At 36.5% G+C, this 20,621-nt stretch overlaps 1 protein-coding gene across 1 annotated transcript; it reads right to left on the bottom strand.

Annotated features, from left to right (window-relative positions):
- Nucleotides 1–1,592: 1,592 nt before the first annotated feature.
- Nucleotides 1,593–14,013, bottom strand: LOC136836927 (uncharacterized). The gene is made up of 5 exons (XM_067101425.1): nt 13,878–14,013; nt 9,568–10,527; nt 7,566–7,699; nt 5,733–5,969; nt 1,593–3,792 (listed from the first exon to the last, which is right to left on the bottom strand). Exons 2-5 carry the CDS (start codon nt 10,496–10,498, stop codon nt 2,509–2,511), a joined length of 2,586 nt encoding a protein of 861 aa, XP_066957526.1. The 5' UTR covers nt 10,499–10,527; nt 13,878–14,013; the 3' UTR covers nt 1,593–2,508.
- Nucleotides 14,014–20,621: the final 6,608 nt, after the last annotated feature.

Below are 20,621 nucleotides of genomic sequence, written 5' to 3'. Positions count from 1 at the left end.
GATCTCCCTGAGACGCCCACTGCTTGAGCTGAGCTGAATTCTAAAGTTGCCACAATTCATTTATGGGCCATTGAAGTGATGGAAACTCTTTCCCACTCAATACAGCCAAATCATATGGTGCGTAATATTAATATTCCTCTGACGGGATTTGTCCACCACCCAAAACCTGTTGTAGATCCTCTCATGAGGGGGTCCGTCCACTAAGGGTTAAAGGGCCAGAGTAAGTGTCTTGACATCTACGAGAGGAACATAGTAAAAAATTCTGCAATGCAATTCCTCTCATATGGTTCTGTAGTAAGAAACATAGTGAAATTGACAGAGCAAACAAAGTTCTTGTACACAATGGTTTCATAAACATTGAAATTTAAAAGCAAGCTAAATCAAGTCTAAACGAGTGATACAAGAACTTACCAATACAAGAAAATGACAACAAAGAAATAAAGCTGTTCTATAAGGCCTACATGCACTGGTTTTATTGTGAGGATGAAGCCCATAAAAAGATAATTAAAGACAGTGTCACAACTACCTCCGTCAACGCCAAGACTGCTCTCATTACACGTTGTAAAAACCATTGAATAGCACACAGCCCCTGCTCCCAAATGCCAAACTGCAGGATGCTCTCATTCATTTGTCAGTAGGATGACCTCTCATCTCTCCAAACAAATTTCTTTCCATCTACATGAAGGTGTAATATTTAAGTATTGCAGGGAAAAATGCCAAAAAAATCTTGAACTGCACTACACTCTTAAAAGCAAAATCTTCAATGCTGCCCTTGATTACACCTCTTAGCAATAACACCTCAACTTTTTAGTCACTATGGGGTTCTGGCCTTCTGATAAGCAACAGAGCCAAATAAATCACAAAGATCCTACAGAACATTTTCAAAATACTGTATAGCTACAATAATTCCACATAGTTCTCAGCCTAAACTAACTCTAAAACTAAACATTCAGTTTCAGAGATTTGTCTAAAAATGTATCGCATCTAAAATGGCAGCCTAGCAAAAAATCATTATAATGTAGCTAATAAGTACAAAAGTCTGATCAGTTGGGATGTTATTCTTATTATATACAGAAATCTAAACTGGCAATAAACACAATGGAGGAAATCCTAGCCCTACCACCTACAGGAGTTGCCCCTCTGAGATGTAATACCTGAGAATGGTAATATAACGAATGGTAATATAACCCTTTTTCTCTCTCTTCCAATCATGACAACTAACAATGACAACATATAAAGTGTGTGGTGTTGTATATATATACAGTGAAACCCCCGTATTCGTGGGGGATGTGTACCCCCCCGCGACTAGCTAAAATCCGTGAATACTTAAAACCCCTCTAAAAACACTTAGAACTGCCCATTTTAATAGTTTAAACACATGAAAAACCTTGTAAAAATGATTATACCTGAATATATTAATAGTTTTATCACAAAAAGTGCATTTATTCATGAAAATTATATGAAAATACAATAATTAGTGAATATTTCTCAGTGAAAAATACTGCGAATGGGCGAATTTTCTGCGAATAATGGCTAGATATGTTCCACAGAGAAACCTGCGAATGCGTGAGTCCGCAAATCATGAGAACGCAAATACGGGGGTTTTACTGTATAGAGTCCTGCTAATTAACCGCTAACATTGTGCATTACACCATGTCCACTCATTTACAAGGTGTTCTACCAAAATACAATTTTCCTGATGATACTGAGACCCCAGCAACAGCTCAGAAGTGTAACCAATACTGGATCTTTTCACTTGCCTAGATATTAACAAATGAAAAATTACTCCTGCCAGTAAAGAAAAAAAAAAGTGCTAAAAGGCATATTCAATCAACTTCATGGAGAATGATAGTAAAATAAAGGGGAAAAGGCATGAATATTGCACAGGTACATACATGAGCTACTTGTTGCCAGTGGCTAGCCATGTAAAGAGATAGTGCATGATGTAGTGAGTAAGGGTCTCCCCTGGCTGAAGAAGTTTCACTTGGGACAATGACGTAGTCCTTATTTTTCAAGAATAACATTCTTAATAAATGACTACACAGCAAGTGATATACTTGAGTGAAATAGGTTTCATTATTGTATGTCAAACTTAGTTATGATGATAGTATAATATTAAAAAAATACTGATCTATTTTAAAAATTATATCCCAGCAACCATTCAATTAATTTTTTCTTGGAAAACAAAAATATGAAGATACAATATAATTCTCCACTTCCCTGATATTAATCAGCAACACATCTACACTCCATCACTGTACAGTAGGTCTTCAATTGCTCAATTTTATGCAAATATATCTGAATGTTTACATTTTCTTGTTTGCAATCAACAGAGAGTAATACCAACTCCAAAGCATTCAAAACTCTAGGAAGCACTTTTGAGAATGATTTGCGTTGTGACCAGAAATTACATTATCAAGAAACTTATGAAATAGCAATATTGATTATGTGTATATTATTTACATCAGGTAATTAAACACATGACTACAACAAAACAATGTTACCATTTTAAGGCCAGGCTGTAATGTAAGTAACTGGAACATCATTAGGATTGCCTGCATGTACACCAGGCAGTTCTAAAAGTTCAGTTGCCAAAGGATTTGCTGCTTGAGATTCCCGAGTCTCTTCTTGCAAGACTTGCAGGGGATCTTGATCCTCTGCGTCAGCTGTTGTGGCGGAAGAGCCAGAATGGTAAGAAAAGTCTTCCTGAACTCCACTAGTTATGTGAGCCATGGAGGGGTCTAATTTTGAAGGGAGTATTCCCTGCGATATTGTATCTTGTGCATGATGGACTGCAACTGATGGGTTCGTGGTAAGCGATGTGAAAAGTATAGGAGCACTCAAACTTACTCTGTCTGTTCCTAATGCCCCAAATGGAGAATGAAGCAAAGGAAGCTCAACACTTTGGCCTGTTGTCAAAGTTTTAGTCAAAGTATTGCTGTCCACATGTGAAACAGGGATTTCGCTACTAATAAAAATCTCGTGCGAAGGGGCTGCCTGCACTCTATACATTGCAGGGGGACTACATTCCTTAACAGTAATCACTACCATGTTCTCCTCTTCATTTCTTTCATCATCACCCTTTGTGTCTTCCTCTGCAACACCACTGCTTACTGTAACGTTCCGACCAGGTTCCATTCTGTGCGCAACTTTACAGTGGTGTTGTAAACGAGACCTATTCATATAGGCCTTTCCACAATGGCACTTGAAAGGTTCATCTTGCAAATGTTCAATTAGATGAGTTTTACAAGTTTTTTTATTAGAGAAAGTTTTATCACGTTTGTCACAAGAAAAAGGTTTCCCTTTATTATGACAAGTATCCTGATGTTTAACAAGATCCTTGTTTGTATGTAACTGAGTGCCACAAATTTCACAAACATATCTTTTCTCCCGAGAATGATGCGCACGTTTCTTATGACCGATAAGATTGCATAGACGAAGGAAAGATGTGCCACATATTGGACAAGTATATTTTTTTTCTTGTGTGTGGATGTTAACATGGACTTTCAAGCTGTATGGGGTATGGAACATGGCACCACAAAATTTACATGAAAAATTTTTGACATCAGAGTGAGTGTACTTGTGATTATCTAAGGATGACTTGTCTACAAATCCCTTTGGGCACTTATCACAAAAATATTTAACAGGGAGACCAATGTGGCATCTTTTAATATGTACACAATGCAAGTAACGATACGTCCTGAAAGCTTTGTGGCAATACTTACACTCAAAAAAGCGAGATTCGGGATGTTTATTAATGATATGCTGATCCAGTGAGTTTTGACTTGTCTCCTGAAAGTAAAATAAAAAAGATTTAAACTGAAGTAACTTTCAACAAAACTCTAACGATTTCTCATTAAACGAACTGTACATATACGTAATAAGCAATAAGTTCAAAGATTAAGTTCAGTCACTCGAATTAAATAATAATAATAATAATAATAATAATAATAATAATAATACAGCTTGAGATCAATCTTCATGTGACACAGATGCAAATCATTGTTATGTAAAAACTGTATTTTGCAAGTGAAGGCACATTATAAAATGAGTTTCGATAATTATTGGAACTGTCCAGGCTAATTACTATTTACAATTTGGGAAGCCTGTGCACCATTTGGGTTTTTTTGGTGTGTGTTAGAACTGTGCAGGTTGCACCTTTTTTTTCTATGATATAAAATGAACGGTCCTTCACATTTTTTTAGTGCCTCGCCTTAATTCTAGCAACTCTTCTCAAAGCTAAATTCAGGTAAAAAATATAGTACAGCATACATTAAAAGCAGCAATATTTATACCATATAATGTGCCATGTATATAAAGCTGAATTGTATCCTCAAACTGAGAGACCATTAAGGAAAAGAGTAGCAACAGCCTGGATGAAGTGGGAAAAAAGATTTGATTACATTACTGGTAAATAAGAGAATTGCATTAGTAAAAACAAAAATATATGGCAGGTATTAGAACCTATCCTTATCCATGAAGCGTGGGCATGGACACTTATCATGAAATTGGCGAGGGGTCTGAAGAAGTGTGACTGAAAAATCCTGACATTTATGGCTGGAGTGTATTGGGAAGAGTGTATCACAAATGAGGAAGCTAGAAGACAAGATGTCCAACAGCTCAAAAACAGACTGGTTTCAAAGAATTTGGTAGTTTGGGCATGTGATGAAAAGGAGAGAGGTCCAATCAAAGTAGCAAAATAGAAGAACCATGAGAAATATCAATCAAAAGGCTTAGAAATTCATGACGGAAGGACATCAATGACGACTCTGAAGAGACGAAAAATCAGACAGAAAGTCTGTGAACAGGGAAGAGTAGTAAAAACATCTAAACTATAAAACTTGATAAAAGGGAAACACCTCTTCTTTTTACTTGGTCTACTTTTCACTCTTTGCATTCATTATTTCTGATGTATCATCAGAAGATCTACAGTCTGTCCATCGCAAGACCAATACCAATATTACTTCCATCGTTTCATCTCATCACTTTGGCATTGTAATTTCAACATTTTGTTACAATCCCCGCCAGCAAAAATAAATTAACAGTATTTTCTGAAAGAAAATCAAAGAGAGCACATTCACAGAGTGTATAGTACAGTGCTGTACAGTACTGTGCATTCTTTTTTTTTAATTTGCAGTACAGTAATGAATTGTTGTACCTATCATACTGTGCCAATTCTGTTGTAAAGAGTTTAATTATTCAAATACTGTATATAGTATCATAGGTACATATCTATTTTAAAATATATTTCACAGGATTAGGTTTCCAGATTACAAAAGGGCCCTTAAAACCAACATTATTATAATACATTGGGTTAGGATAACTGTAGTATGCTTTTCATGTCGTGTTTTTGTTCATGCTCATTCATCATCAAAAGACCTGTTGTGATAAGTGAAAATCAGATCAGATAGGAATGAAGAGTAAAAGGATTACAAGTACCGTAAAAGGTATAAAAGCATTACAACTTTGGGTATAAATGATGCAGCAAGGAACCTTTATTTTGCTTATAGTGCATTATGCATACTTCATGGAAATCATAATAGAGGCTGCTGCAGACATCAAGGACCTTCATCATTAATTTCTCATACAGAATTTAAAAAAACACTGGGCTGTCAACACCTTAAAAGGCAGCTACAGTTATTATAAAACAAGTCTGTATTTAGATCTGAATGCATCAGAACTCCTATTATGTATGAATCTTGACTTGGAAAAATCTGACTATAGTAACTTACCTCAGTATCACAGCCAGGACACTGATGAACATGATATTTATGACGTAGTTTGAAATGTTGTGTAAGCTTTGCTTTATGTCTGTAACGAACATTGGGGCATTGATCACAAACATATTTATATGCATCTCCATTTACCACTCTGTGTTCTACAGTTTCTGCTGAATTGTCGAGTACTTGACTGCAGAGATCATAAAAATTTTCTCTGCCTAATTTGCTGGACTTTCTTCTGCTTTCATCCTGAAAAATATACAGCATAATACAACCAACTTATGAGTAACAGATAGAAACAGATTTATGGTACACAAGTGTTTCCTGAAAAACTAGTTGTAATTTACTGATGCAAACACAATAATGTATAAAGCACAGAAACTTGTCTAATTTCTATAAATATGTATAAAACCTTATCCATATTGCTCACAGATCCACCTACAGTTGTCTCAGGAAATGGCCAGCTACTTCCAATTTCTTTAAAATAATATTCAAATGGCTAGTCAGCTGACAAAGACAGCAAAAAACAATTAAAAAGCAAAAAAATTGTCTATAAAATATTTTCCAAGATTTTCTTAAATATAACCACCAAAAAAGGTTTAGGCTACTTAAATAACTAATAAGTAATTTGACCCTATGAAATTTATACCCTGGATTAACTAAATATCTAGCTGAATACTATTTATGACACTTCTATTACTGTCACAACCATTAAGCCACAAATACCACTTAATACTGAATTAATTCTACTTTGAGAATAGCTTACACGTGTCACAAAACTATCGTACAGAGTCAGGTACAATATTACAAGTACTGATTTAGCTTATATGTATAAAATTTCTGTAAAAACTTTAATGCTAAATATGATGTATGTAGCAGTGATGGTTGTTTGCATTTAAAAGTTAACTTTACTACCTGGTCCAAAGTCCTGATCTAGATGTATCAGCTATGGCTTGTGTTTTTTGTTTCTGATATTTATTTTCTTAGTTTACTTCATTAAAATTAATTACATTTTCTCTTGCATTTTCATGGACTTACGGATTCGTTCCTTCTAAATATATATAGGACTGCAACCTGCATTTACCCATGGGTAATTTAAGCAGACATAATGAAATATGGTACAAGAACTGCGTATGTATTTACATGCATCTCTGAATATCCCTAATCTCATTCAAAACGATGGTACATTGAGAGTTATTTAGAGCATTATTAATTTTATTTATAACAGCTTTAATTAGCTTCATTTTCTATTTCATCAATTTTCCAATATATATATTAAATTTATATGAAAGTTTATGGATAAGTATACTGTAATAATTAATTTTGTTGCTTATGTTAGTAATCATTTACTTTTATTTAATATACTGTAGGTAAGGGTCTAACTTTATACCATAGTTTTATATAAATTTTCATAATAAAATTTACTATTTGGAAACTTACCTACTGTTAAAGATAGCTTATATCTCCTTGCCTATTGATGCAGAGATATAAGCTATCTTGAACTCTAGGCAAGATTCATCTCAAATACAATTACCAATAAGATTGCCATAATTAAGAATATCCAAATTGCCTGCAATTAACTGTTCTTGAAAATCATCCTTGAATCCACTATCTTCACATGAACACAGCATATTATCTACACCATTAATATTTAAGTTCTTAGCAATCCTCGTATAATTAAAAGCAATTTTAACTAATATTTGTAAATATTTAAATGTAATTTTGGAGAATTTGTTTTTCAGAGGGGAAAATTGACTTCAGTTCAGGACCATGAATTAATTTAGGGATATTTAGAGTATCACACTGACATTAAATTTAGAAAAATTAACTAAAATATAATCTCACATGTTTGTATTCCTCATGACCTTCTTCATCCATATTCCAACCCTCAACTTTGCCGAAAGATTTGGGAGGAGCTTCTCCAGCATCAGGTAAAGCTTTTCCATCTTTCATTGCTTTTTTTCTCTTTACTGGTTTACCTATTTGCATAAAAATACAAGGTAAATAATATATAACTGCCATGCATTATTTGGCAGTTTTAATTTTTATTTGAAACATGATTATTTCAAAATAAATTTTGTTCAACACAGAAACCATGACCTTAAATAGTTTAATTTTAGGTTTTGAAGTGTCATTTCTTTAACCATATATTAAAACTATCAACACTGCTCTGCTCAATGGTGAGATAGCTCCCTAAGTACCTCTAACAATCCTACATCTCTCTCTTAACTCAGCCAGTAAGAAGCTTCCATTTAGGAAGGAGACTGTGCACCCAGTTGGAAACTGAGGGGGACCTCAACTTAAGGCAGTGGTTTGTATATATAAAAATATATGTTTTTAGAAATAAAATGTTGAGATGTTTACATCAAACAAGCTGTTGCCTTAGACAACCCCAGAAAGTGATTATCTATTCAGTTAGATATTGCCGTGTCGTCAGCTGAACTGAAAATGAAGGTCAGCAATAAATCTGGTAACATGTCTGCTACAATGGCATGTCTAACCTGTAAAGGATACACACTGTGAAAGGTAGATGGTCCAGAGGGACAATAAAGTAAACCATCTGAGTGTTATAAAGGTGAGATAAAGTAAGAGGCAAGATGGTACCTATCTACCCATTTCTGTCATTGCCACCTGAATCTCTAAAAGAGGGGACAGAGCACATGGAAAAATGATTTGGATGAACAGAAAGTTGAGGCTTTCAAATGAAGTCATGGGAAAGGGCATACTCAATGGCTGAAGTGGGTAGTCCAACCCATAATACATGCATTTTGCTGATGCTGAATGTCTGAATTGAAAGAAACCCCATCATGCATGATTCAAGGAATGTCAGACAAGGCACTATACGAGTGTTGAGATTACTGGTATAGGCACTTACTACAGGTGTCCAAAGGCGAGAGGTGAAGAAAAAAAATACACCAACAAACATTAATATAGGTAATAATGAGGGAAATGACGTACATAAATGATAATATAAGTGAGAAGAGTGTAAGTGATAGAAATTATCAAAATTGTAGGGATACAAGATTGCAGGTATTAGCGAGATATCAGACACATAGAAACACCACGGGGGATTCTTCTGTTGAAAAGAGTTTGGAAATTTCTGTTACCACAGGTTAGCCCATCTTAAACATCTAACATATGATATAGGTAAGAGAAGAAATGTACATTTCAAAACTTCACTTATAATAACTACAATAAATAGGACTACAATATAACTAACATAACCATAACTAAAGCTATAACAATTACACTTTGCATTTAATACACAATATGTAAAGGGCCATTCAGTCTAAACACATTAGCATTGTGGTGAGTAGACAAGCAAATGCTTACACTTAAATCAAGCAAAAAGTTACATATAACTTCTAATTACCCTAAGAATAGTCATTGTACTAATCACCTGTCCTGATGATATGAGTATGTACCCAATTCTATCCTGATTCTCCAACATTGAGCAAATGAAGGCCTAATACATTTTGCTTGTCAAGCTAACACCTACAGGTCTGCACTGACAACTACGTCATAGTGAGTATATGTGCAAGGTACCTCTATGCGAGGGGTACTTGCTGTGAAAGTAGAATCAAATATTCATTCATCAGCAGCTGACCTTTTTCTCGATAAACATCACATAATTTTGGGTAGCGTACCATAAGTAAATTAATGGTTTATGTACTGTAAGAACACAATTTCAAGATTTTAGACATAGATATAATATATGTAGCCAAGTGACATCTCAAAAAATAAAGTTCAAGTACCTTGATTCTACAACATTTGCACTACTAACTGAGCATCAGGTCATAAACATGAGGTCTATAAATTATACTAAATAAACAAATAATAACTGTACCTGCACTGTTTGATTTTCTCCTAGGCTTCTTTGGCCGTGAATTTGCAGTTTTCTTGGTATTTTCTTCGTTAGTGTCAGTGGAACATAGACGGGTCTCAAAATTCTCAAAGTCAAAGCTAAGGTTTCCTTCTAAACCATCTTCAGCTTCATTAGGGGAAGTAGGCAGGTCATTCAAATTTCCTGGAATATTAGGCAGGTCCACTGTTCTGTGGTTATTTCCTTTCTGATCTGGATCTGAAGTACTACAATTAATCTCATGTTTCTTCACGCTTTCCTTTACAAAATCCAATGCATGGCTAAATTCCTTCTGTAGTTCATCCTCATTTTCCTGTGCTACCTGGATAAAATCACATTGCTTGCTATGTGTTATATTTTCTTGAGTATTTTCTTCTAAACTGATGGATTCTTTTTCACTGATTGAAGATTGTTCAACATGAAATGATTCTTTAATATTGCCAACAACAATATTTGCATCATATATGCAGTCCTCACCGGCTTTCAATATGCATGTCCTAAAATCTCTCTCATTAGCATCACAACCTATGGAGATTTTTTCATCTTTACTTTCAACCTCGCTCCTGGGAGGTTCATCATATTTGATTTCTGAATACCCAACACATTTCACTGTATTTGCTTTTCTTAACTGAACACCTGATTGAAATATGCTCTTGAATTCTAATCTTAAATGTTTCAACTCTGACTCAACATGATTAATGCTGAGTAACAATTTCAGACAAATATGACAAATAACTTCTGATACTTCACATGCCTCAGTAATGTCTTTAATGCCAACAATGTCAGATATCTGGTCATGTATACTGCCATTTCTCTTTGTTAAACCTGAGTAGATGTTGACAGCGTTGCCATATGATGTGACTTTATTACAAACTAAACAAAGCCCTGTTTCGCTGAAGGTCAAATTAGATGTCATGTTGAGAGTACAGTACTGTCTTTCCACATCTGTTAAAGAATGAACAAGAAAAAGATTTAACAAAAGTAAAATACTGTATACTGTATTCTACAAGAATAAAGAACAGCTCAGCTAGAGGAAACATCAAATGCATAAAAATACAAGCCATTCAATTTAACAATTACATACGGTGTACCCTGTAGCCTAAAAAATAAAAATATTTGAAGTAAATGCAAATTTATTTTACTTATGTATATCACTAATGCACAACAAGATAGGTGTACAATAAAAAAAAGTTTCTTTTAAGGATCTACTATATCATCATTTAAGATCTAAACAGCTGGGCTAATTTGTCCATAATGTAAACCAGCTAATCACAATGTGTGAAATAGCTGAGATCACAAATTTTAAGGGTAATCAGCATTTGTTCTGACACAAACCCATTACTGTACAATAGCCTAATCCTGCTTTCTACAGCTCACCACACACGCTCCTAAATTTGAGAATACTTTCACCCTTTAGGTAAGCAATCTGCTTTCTCCATAGAAAATGGTCACCCTCTGTGTCAGCCTAACAGTGTACACCTGTGTTTTGGTGCTCCTAGACTTTGCTTACACAGCTGTGGTGAGTAGACTCCATAGGTCCTAAGAAGTTATCCAAGTACTTGTGGGTGATGTTCTGAGGTTTAAAGCAGTAAAGGTGGTATGGCAGCATCAGACACCAGCCCTCAGTACCTGTGCCACTGAGTAATTTATCCTGAATACAAGGAATAAGGCACTGTCCAAGATCAGGTGGGCCCCTCACATGTGATATAGAGCTATTTCCTTTGCCCAACAACTCATGTGTCCACTTGATGACCTAAAAAAGCCAGAACAAAAGTGTTCTTGGACACCTCCCTGTGCCTTCCAATACTAACAGTCTTCAACATTCAGGCCTAACACAGTATGTACAGCAAAACCCTAACATGACACAAAAGTACCTGATCACAATTCTCACCCACAAAGACCTGGAAGTAAGGGATAAAAAAAACTCAAATATCATGTAAGGGACTGATGGGTCTGAGTCTTCACTAAGAGCTTTGGAACAAATAAAAATGAACATGATCCCAATCCTAAATATGCTGCACTAAAAAGTACACAGAGATTGTGAAGCTCCATATCCTTCAACAGGAACACTAAGGAAGTGGGAGCACCTCAACAGATGGGGCTGCCAAAGCAGTTTGGGTCATGGAGGTATTTCTCTTAGGGCTCTGACAAAAAGTGATAAGTCACCTGGGTCACCCAAAGATTAGACATAACTATCGAATGGTTGATCACTCGAAGAATTAGGCTGAACAAGCAAAAAGCATAGACATCAAAATTGTCCTATGGATGCTGACAAGCATCCTCCAGCACAAAACACAACACCGGGAACTTTGTGTTTGGCCACAAGACAAACAGATGGAACAACAGTAATCAAAAACCTCAAAGAGTCTTTTCAACTTGTATGGCTGTAGGGACCACTCTGGCTGAGAGGTCAATGCCATGGCAAACCATCCTCTTGTGCACCTGCCTTGCCAGCTGGCAAAGGAAGAGAGAAACCTTCCCCCGTTCTTGTTGACATATGCCATTACCTACAAAGTCAGAGATTTTAAATGGGTAGATGGGTTTCTGATACCATCTTATATGGTTTGGTCAAATTTTATTTTCATTTCAATGGGAAATAGTTGGTTTACTTATTAGGCTATTAGGTCAGCTTAGGTGGGGGGAGGGGGAGGATCTAAGAGGAGCAAAGAATAGGTTAGGGAAAGTGAGGTTAGATATTCCCTTGTACTCTTCTCTCTGATTTACAACATTCTTGGTCAGCTTAGGTTTCAGGGTTGTGGGAACCAAAGGTTAGTATATTAAAGAAAGTTAGGTTTGGTATTTTCCTATATTTGGCTCTTTAATTTATAGCATTCTAAGTTAGGGAAGGTGGTGGTTCAACCCCCAACTCCAGTAATGAGTCAGTGCCTAGTTTAGGTTAGGTTAAGGAAGGTTAAGTTAGGATGCATTTCAGTCACTGTCTTTGCAATATTCCTGTTTTATGGGTTTTTGAGTAATTGTTACTACTGACCTGCATGACTTCAGCTATGCATTTTTTTCTGACTGAGTATATTGTGACTTATGCATTTCCCCCCTTTCTTTTTGGCTATGGTTTTCTCCACTGCCCAAAAAGCCCAGTTTCCAACTGAAGTCCCCCAGGTAAAATAGACAAATCAATTTTCAGTTTACTGTCTTTTCAACAAATGAGGTCAGTTGGGAATGCTGGAAACTGACGTAACCAGACCCTAACTTCCTCACCTGACTTAGTGCACCGAGCCCTGACCTGCCCGAGGGTCTTCACCCCCCTGCACCCCCCACATAACACTAAGCATAGGAAACATGGGTTAAGCTTCCTCTTGGAAGTGGTGTTAGAGCCTGCTCCCGTCGTTCTCAAAACTACCACCACAAAACTCCATGCGGCACTGTTCTGTGTAACCTGTCTACCAATTTTATATTTCCACCCTAAAAAGCCTGTTCCCCTCGGAACAAATTCAGCAGTAAGAAATGCATACAGCACAAGGTATGTAATCTGAAAAATACATGATTTGGTAATTCTAAGCAACAGCTCTGCATGGACTATTATCTTGGAAATTTATTTTTCCCATACTTTTAGTGTTGCTGATGAATGAGGTGGTGGTGTTTATTGTCAGTCAATTATTATTAACCTCATATCTACCCAACATGGTTGGGGACCTTTTGGGAATGCAGGGTTTTGGGTTTTGGGTGGGGGAAAACGTTGTTATGGAATGGTTCCACGCATGTGAAAGTCATTAGGGAGCCATATGTTTAAGGAGGGATTAGCTAAGGAAACCTATTATAAAAGGAACTATACTAACCTAACGTATCCTAACCTAACCTGGCAAGCTGTGTTACTTAGCCGGGGGTACCCGAGGTGAAGGAAACTGGTTAAACTAAGGTATACTCAACTCCACTTTTTACCAACAGCCCCCCTATAACACTGCGCATGCGTGACAGCTTTCCAGAATGGCCAGCATACAACTTCTGAGGTTAATTACTGGTTAATTACAGTTGACCTACAAAAAAATAGCTAAATTTTTGATAAGCAACCAGAATATATACTAAGAAAAATCAATTTCCAATGTAATATCCCATGCGGAGCTATCGCTTTGTTCTACCCATGATTTATGTACCTGACAAGAAATTAATGCATCAAGCATTACCAAAACGTAGTTCCCTTAGCTTATGCAATTGGAAACGGAACAGCCTCCTAGGATACTAGTCTAGACTGGCCTTGGGTTATGCTACTTGTAAAAACTAATACAAGAGTAATCTGAGGATAACCTGGCCGAATGAAAACCTGAATTATATCACCTTACCCAGGGCTGCAGATATTTAATTAAGTAGATAAAACATTAAATGTACACCAGACTTTCTTAGTATAGTACTGAGCTAAACCTTGGTGTCAATGATTACTTCTCCACTGTCCACAGTGTCCACCTTTAAGAAAAAAAATAAGAGGCTAAGTAATGTTTTCACTTTGCAAACAAATTCTAAAAGTTTATCTTGAAGTTATCAACGGTATTTTACGGTTTGAATCATTATATTTTAAATAATTAAATTAAATGTTACAAATTTGTTTCAAGTGCATGTTTATTTGCAACTTTTCTTTTAGAAAATTTTGAGACTCATTACTTAAATATCAAAACAAATTCAATACGGTAGGTTTCATACGAATGTAAACAAACGTTTCTTCTTTTTACTCGTTTTGCTGATTTGTTAATTTTTTTTTTTTACCTTTAATTATTTGGTTGTTCATAGAATGATTCAGAAGCAGCGTTTTATATTACTTTATATAATACCTCATAGCTACAAGCTACAAGTTGTTTCTTTATGTTAAGTCTTCATTATATTAAGACTTCATTGGCGAAAGAAGTGTACATTGCAGAAATTCATATATGGTGTAAAGGCGCCAAGCGCCTCTTCATTTCTGAATTAACACGTCATGTATATTACCTGTTATTATTTCATATTTTTATATAACTCTCCATACGTATTATTGTCCGGCCTTTCCGCCGATGTATGTAACCACTTTTGTACGTTTATTGTAACGCAAATTACACTGTACAACAGTGAAAAAAAAATCGGAAATGACAATATCATTTTTTAAATGTAATTTATTGTTTCTTTCATGGAAATACCACTGGTTTTACTGTGTGACCACCCATTTTCAGATAATTGGATAGCTGAGTATTGTTACCACAATAGTTTCAAAGTGAGCTGTTGCCTAGAAAGAAACTCTTTATTTCAGTTCCTATTCCTGTTATTCGACTGAAGTGATGCAGAGGTGCATGTTAGTCAGCCTGAGTCTAACAGTCATTGGCTACAATGCCTAGGAAATGTAAAATCTCCCCTGACAGTTTCTGTTATATCTGCGGATCTCTAACACTAAAACAGTACCAAAGGACACTGACTACTCATGTGAAACATCTATATCATCTTGACTTTGGCTTCAAAGTTGGTGATCAAGTCAAGCGATGGGCGCCTCATATATGCTGTGTCAGGTGCACCAGTTCACCCTCTGCCTGGATGAAAGGCACAGGCCCAGGTCTTAAATTTGGAGTGCCAGCGTTATGGAGGGAGCCTATGGACCATTTAACTGACTGCTATTTTTGCTTAACAGATATCTCAGGTAGGTGTATTTTTTCTCCATCCTTTCTAGATATTACATCGCTGACATGAAACCATTGTAATTATAACATAAAAATAACAGAGCTTGTTAATATGCTTAGGAATTCAATTTTTTTCCGCAGGTCATAACCGAAAAAGCAAGGAGGCTCTCATCTACCCATGTCTCCAGTCTGCTATTCGTCCTGTTGGGCATTCTGCTGATATACCTGTCCCTCAGCCTCCATCAGAAACATTGAACAATGATACTGATAGCTCGGATGAGCCAGGATCACAAGACGACTTTTATGAGCAGTCTGAGCATGAAAGAAGACCCCTTCTCATAACACAAAGTAAACTGAATGACTTGGTTCGTGATCTCTCTCTCACCAAACAGCAGAGTGAACTTCTAGCTTCTCGCCTGCAAGAATGGAATTTGTTGGATGAAGATGTACGTATTACAACATTTAGAAAGCGCTCATTGGATTTACAGCAGTACTATTCAATGGAGAATGATCTCTGTTTTTGCAACGATATTAAGGGACTTTTCGATGTTGTTGAAATAAGTTATGAGGCCAGTCAATGGAGGTTATTTATTGATGAATTGCTCTACAGTATCAAAGCTGTTCTTTTACACATAGGAAACAAGTTGCCTTCTATTCCAGTGGCACACTCAGTAACTTTAAAAGAGACATATGAAGTTCTTTCTTTCATTCTAGATCGCATCAAATATAAAGAACATGAATGGCTTATCTGTGCAGAGCTGAAAGTTGTAGCCATTTTTAATGGATTACAAACTGGCTATACAAAGTACATGTGCTTTCTATGTAAGTGGGACAGCCGGGCAAGATCAGAACATTACATTAGATCAGAATGGCCACCAAATGATTCATTTACACAAGGATCTCACAATGTTGTTCATGAACCACTTGTGAAAAAGGAGAAAATAATTTTGCCACCACTACATATAAAACTAGGCTTAATGAAATAGTTTGTGAAAGCCTGAAGCATGATAAACAAGCGTTCTTGTACCTCAAGAAGAAATTCCCCAAAATCAGTGATGCGAAGATTAAAGAAGGCATATTTGTAGGACCACAAATTCGTCAACTCATATTTGACAATGACTTTCAAGCAGCAATGGAGGAAAATGAGTTAAGAGCTTGGTGTGCATTTAAGGGTATCTGCAATGGTCCTCTGGGAAAGCACAAGGAGCCTCACCATGAAGTTTTAGTTGATGAACTTATCGAAGTGGTTACCATACGAGTTTTCAGTTATGATAAGTAAATGAATTTCTAGGTGGACTGGATGAATGTTGACTGAGAGGCTGTTAGTGAAGTCAGGCAAACTATTTACTTTTAACAAATATTAACCAGTACTGATAACTTTTTTTATATATTAGTCAGTCCATCAATCCACTCTTAAAACAACGAGAGCTTCGACCTATGTCCAGTAATTAATTATTAGGACACGGTGATTCGCTTGATATGAAGAACCTACGCTACATTACAATAAGTATTATTAGAATATGATGTAAAGAGTCTGTCTTGTTCACATCTCTTTGAATTTGGAATTTCTCGCACCCAAACTGAAGCAGGGCCCAAAAAGTAGCTTGCCCACCCTTTATCTCTATAGACAGGAAAGAAGAGGTATCGTTAAGAACAAAACAAAACTTTTCACCTGGAGTGGTGGAGCGATTATAGTTCTTTGACTTCATTCATCACTATAACTTCCATGTAACTGCCCCAGTTACATGACTAATCTGTCACTTTTTTAAATGCCCTGTTTTCATCGGTCAGTGTCACTCAATTCACATGGCATTCTGTTACATAAGGGGAACTATTTCATGCAAACCAATAATATGAATTTTTTTGCGCTTTAAATGTATTCTCTTATACCTGTAATCGAAAGGAAGTTCAGTGTCGGCAATAAAAATATTACTACTGTCCCACAGGGTAAAATTGAGAAAAAAAGTCTATTCATTTGCCGCTTTTCTGAAGTTTTCATCAGGTTGGCGAGCAGTGCTAACGGATTCATGTTGACTAGTATCTACATATTGTTAGGCTGTTGAGTTTTGGATTGTCTTAAATAACTGTTCGAAGAACAAATAATTTTTTTTTTTTTACTGGCGTCTTAAAATGTTTGTAATACAGTCCATGCACGTGAAACTGGAAGATATTTAGTTATCGGACTGTGGAAAGAAAGAAGTGCTGTAAGACCGTGCCTTATGAAGAGTGTGGCTTTTAATCACAAGGTGGAAAAAATTGCTGTACATGAGTGTATTGCTGCATAGGAAAAATAGTACGACAGATTGTCCGAACTAGAGAATCGCATGTAAAATTTGTTTTCATCGATAACGTGACTTTACATTCATAATATAAACTGATGCTTCCCTTGATGTTATTGTTGGGAATAAATTTCTGGACTGTAGCTTAAACTCGTTGTAAAGTGTGATCATATTGGCTCGTTTTATGGTTAGTTTTGACCATGTCTTTTCTTTTTCAGTTTTACGTTCTTTCGTATTTGTTTTACGGTAGGGATTCGTTAGTGAGAAGGATGTCGTTTTCAAAGTACTTCGGATTTTGACACGCAAAGAGCTGGTTTGATGGGGAAACAAAAGTGTTGGCGTGAATGGTCATAGTACGGTGTTTGGAAGTCCTGCGTAGAAATGCAGTTCAGTTTATGTGATTGCGGGATAGCGTTATATTGCTGATTAGGTTCCTGTGCAAGACTGCTGTTCGATTCTGGAGGCTTTTTACGGAAGTTCCTAGATCTCCTCAGAATAGAGTTCTTGGCCCCCAACTATTTATACTATACTGCATACGCATTTGTGGTTTGGTTTCAGATGATACATGAACATCGATGTAGCAGTTCAGGAGCTGGTAACGTTCGCCGAATTTTTTTTATTACACCGTTTACTTGCCTTTCTTTATTTCATAAGAATCAATGTAAGTTCCTATACGTTAGATCTCTGTAATTCTTAAGATATAATTCACAAGATTTGAAAAATAAATCAAGATAATCATTTCGGTTTTTAAGTTTTCTGTAAAAGAAAACTATTGTGCCGGCCTTGTCTGTCCGTCCGCACTTTTTTCTGTCCGCACTTTTCTGTCCGCCCTCAAATCTGAAAAACTACTGAGGCTAGAGGGCTGCAAATTGGTATGTTGATCATCCGCCCTCCAATCATCAAACATACCAAACTGCAGCTCTCTAGCCGCAGGTTAAATTTAGCCATAATCGTGTTCTTGGCAACGATATAGGATAGGCCACCACCGGGCCGTGGTTAAAGTTTCATGGCCCGTGACTCGTACTGCATTATACCGAGACCACCGAAAGATAGATCTGTTTTCGGTGGCCTTGTTTATATGCTGTACAGAAAACTCGATTGCGCCTAAGAAACTTCGGCGCATTTTTTACTTGTTTATATTTAGAAACTGCTTTTGAATTGCTTATGAATGACCGAAAATTCTCGTTGAGAATTGTCCACACAATCGAATCTAAGTCCATGCATGAGAAATAGGAATAAGGAATTACTGGTACATACCAAAAACTGCACACACATCAATCTCTTCGGATGCCCAGCAGGGTAGCGCTCTGGAAACTCAAATAGATCCATATAGATCTATAGATTGCAACAAAAGGGCTTAGATATTGCCTATTAACGGTTCTCGAAATAACATATAAACCCCAGGGTTCCCAACCTATTTAAGATGACAAGTAGGCTACGGTTTTCTGGGTAGTTATTTACTTAGAAATATTAAGAAATATGCTTTCCTCTGAAGATAGCATGTTACTGAATTTTTTTTAATAAAGATTTACCGTGAAAAATGTTCCATGTTCTTTTGAATATATTACACGTCTTATACAATGTATACGAGATGTTTGCCACTTTAAACCATATCCCTCAAATTGCATTGAGCATGCACTGACATCATGTAAAATGCAAAATTTTGCTATGAACGCTACTACAGTCAAAATGGAAAAATGAATGGGGAATCAAAACGAACAGCAAACAACTGACTGTGGTAGCAGCTCTCTCTCTCTCTCTCTCTCTCTCTCTCTCTCTGACCTATGTCTTATTGTATTACATTAGATCTCACAAGCTTGCTGCAATGAAAAAGCACATTCCGCATAGCCGAATGCATACTTTAAAAATGTAAAAAAAAAAAAAAATAATAATAATAATTTTTAAAGTGAAAATGTATTCTCAACTTTACAACATTCAAACACTGGCACCAGTGTCTGGATGATGAATTGATAATCAGCTGATCTGCTCAGTAACTGGCGGGAAGTCTTCCATCATCTCCGACTTGCTTCTACAAAAGAGCTGGTGTTCGAATTTTAACCACCGCGCCGTGAAAGAGCACTGCGGTGCCAAGCCAGAAGGAGAGCGCAGTTGCGCTCGCAAGCAACAGGTTGGGGCTCCCCGCCATGCAAGAAAAAAATTTGTTGCATGAGCACCGTAGTGTTTGTTCGTATGTTCGCACATTATAACTTTCACCATTCTCGAAACGAATAGCACACAGTGCATTTTGATTTTTTTTTATATTGATATGATTTTATGTATACGATCGTAAGCAATTTAAATGAAGCATAATTTGTATTTCACGGATATTCTGTATATGTTGACAGGTATTAGGTGGTAGAGACCAATTTTATCAGGTGAAGCTAATCTTTGATGGTGCTCAGCTTAAAGTCGCGTGCTACTGTTTGCTTACTTCTTGGAGTGCGTGTTGTCAATTGAAGCATTTGACCGTATAATATACACATGGCACTGGCCAATAGATTCCACAATCATACTTAACCATCATCGTGCTATGCCCTCGAACGCTGCCTTCCCATACCCATCCCGGACGCAAACCATAGTGGTTTGCTAAATGAATTAGGCAGTTCTACAGCATGTCACGATCAACGCGTTCGCATTATAAAAATTATGGTTAATTGTATGGACCGCTACCAATGCCTTGTAGCTTATATACTTCAACGAGTCATTTATTGAAATCCTAGACTAACTACGTTACAGTAATTATTCCGGCAAATCAATACAGCCTAACAAGTAACCTTGGATGTTTAACGACTGACACATGAATATTACGGCTGCTCTAGGACTAAGAGCCCGTGGTGACAAGCTAGGCTTAATGTAAAGCAACGATAACAACACATAACGTGAACATGAACAACGATCTTACAGCTGGAAGCTGAAAAGTAAGCAGGGCGAATCACGCCTTGATGTTACCACAAAGTTAAACAAACGTGATTCTATTATCATTATGAATCGTGCTTTCAGTTTTACGAATACAAAATGTAGTGCAAAATCTGTCAACTGTAACGAATAACAGAAGATTCAGAAATACATTTCAATTGTCCAAGGATAATGGTAAAGCAAGTATTGGGATCGGAATTCGCCTTACCGAGTGTTGGCTACAATGCTTCTCGGCGAGGGACAGCCAGACTACTTT

Source organism: Macrobrachium rosenbergii, chromosome 57, assembly GCF_040412425.1.
Source record: "Macrobrachium rosenbergii isolate ZJJX-2024 chromosome 57, ASM4041242v1, whole genome shotgun sequence".
Taxonomy (NCBI): domain Eukaryota; kingdom Metazoa; phylum Arthropoda; class Malacostraca; order Decapoda; family Palaemonidae; genus Macrobrachium; species Macrobrachium rosenbergii.
The sequence above is the reverse complement of the archived record's forward strand: the minus strand, read 5'-3'. Positions and strand labels throughout refer to the sequence as shown.

Bases quoted from the DNA above. Each gene is read 5' to 3' on its own strand.
- LOC136836927 (XM_067101425.1), bottom strand. From the start codon at position 10,498: ATGACATCTAATTTGACCTTCAGCGAAACAGGGCTTTGTTTAGTTTGT. The intron at 7,700-9,567 runs GTACAGTTATTA...TTATGCAAATAG, and splicing joins GAGAAAATCAAACAGTGCAG to GTAAACCAGTAAAGAGAAAA. The intron at 5,970-7,565 runs GTGAGATTATAT...TATATTTTTCAG, and splicing joins GTCATGAGGAATACAAACAT to GATGAAAGCAGAAGAAAGTC.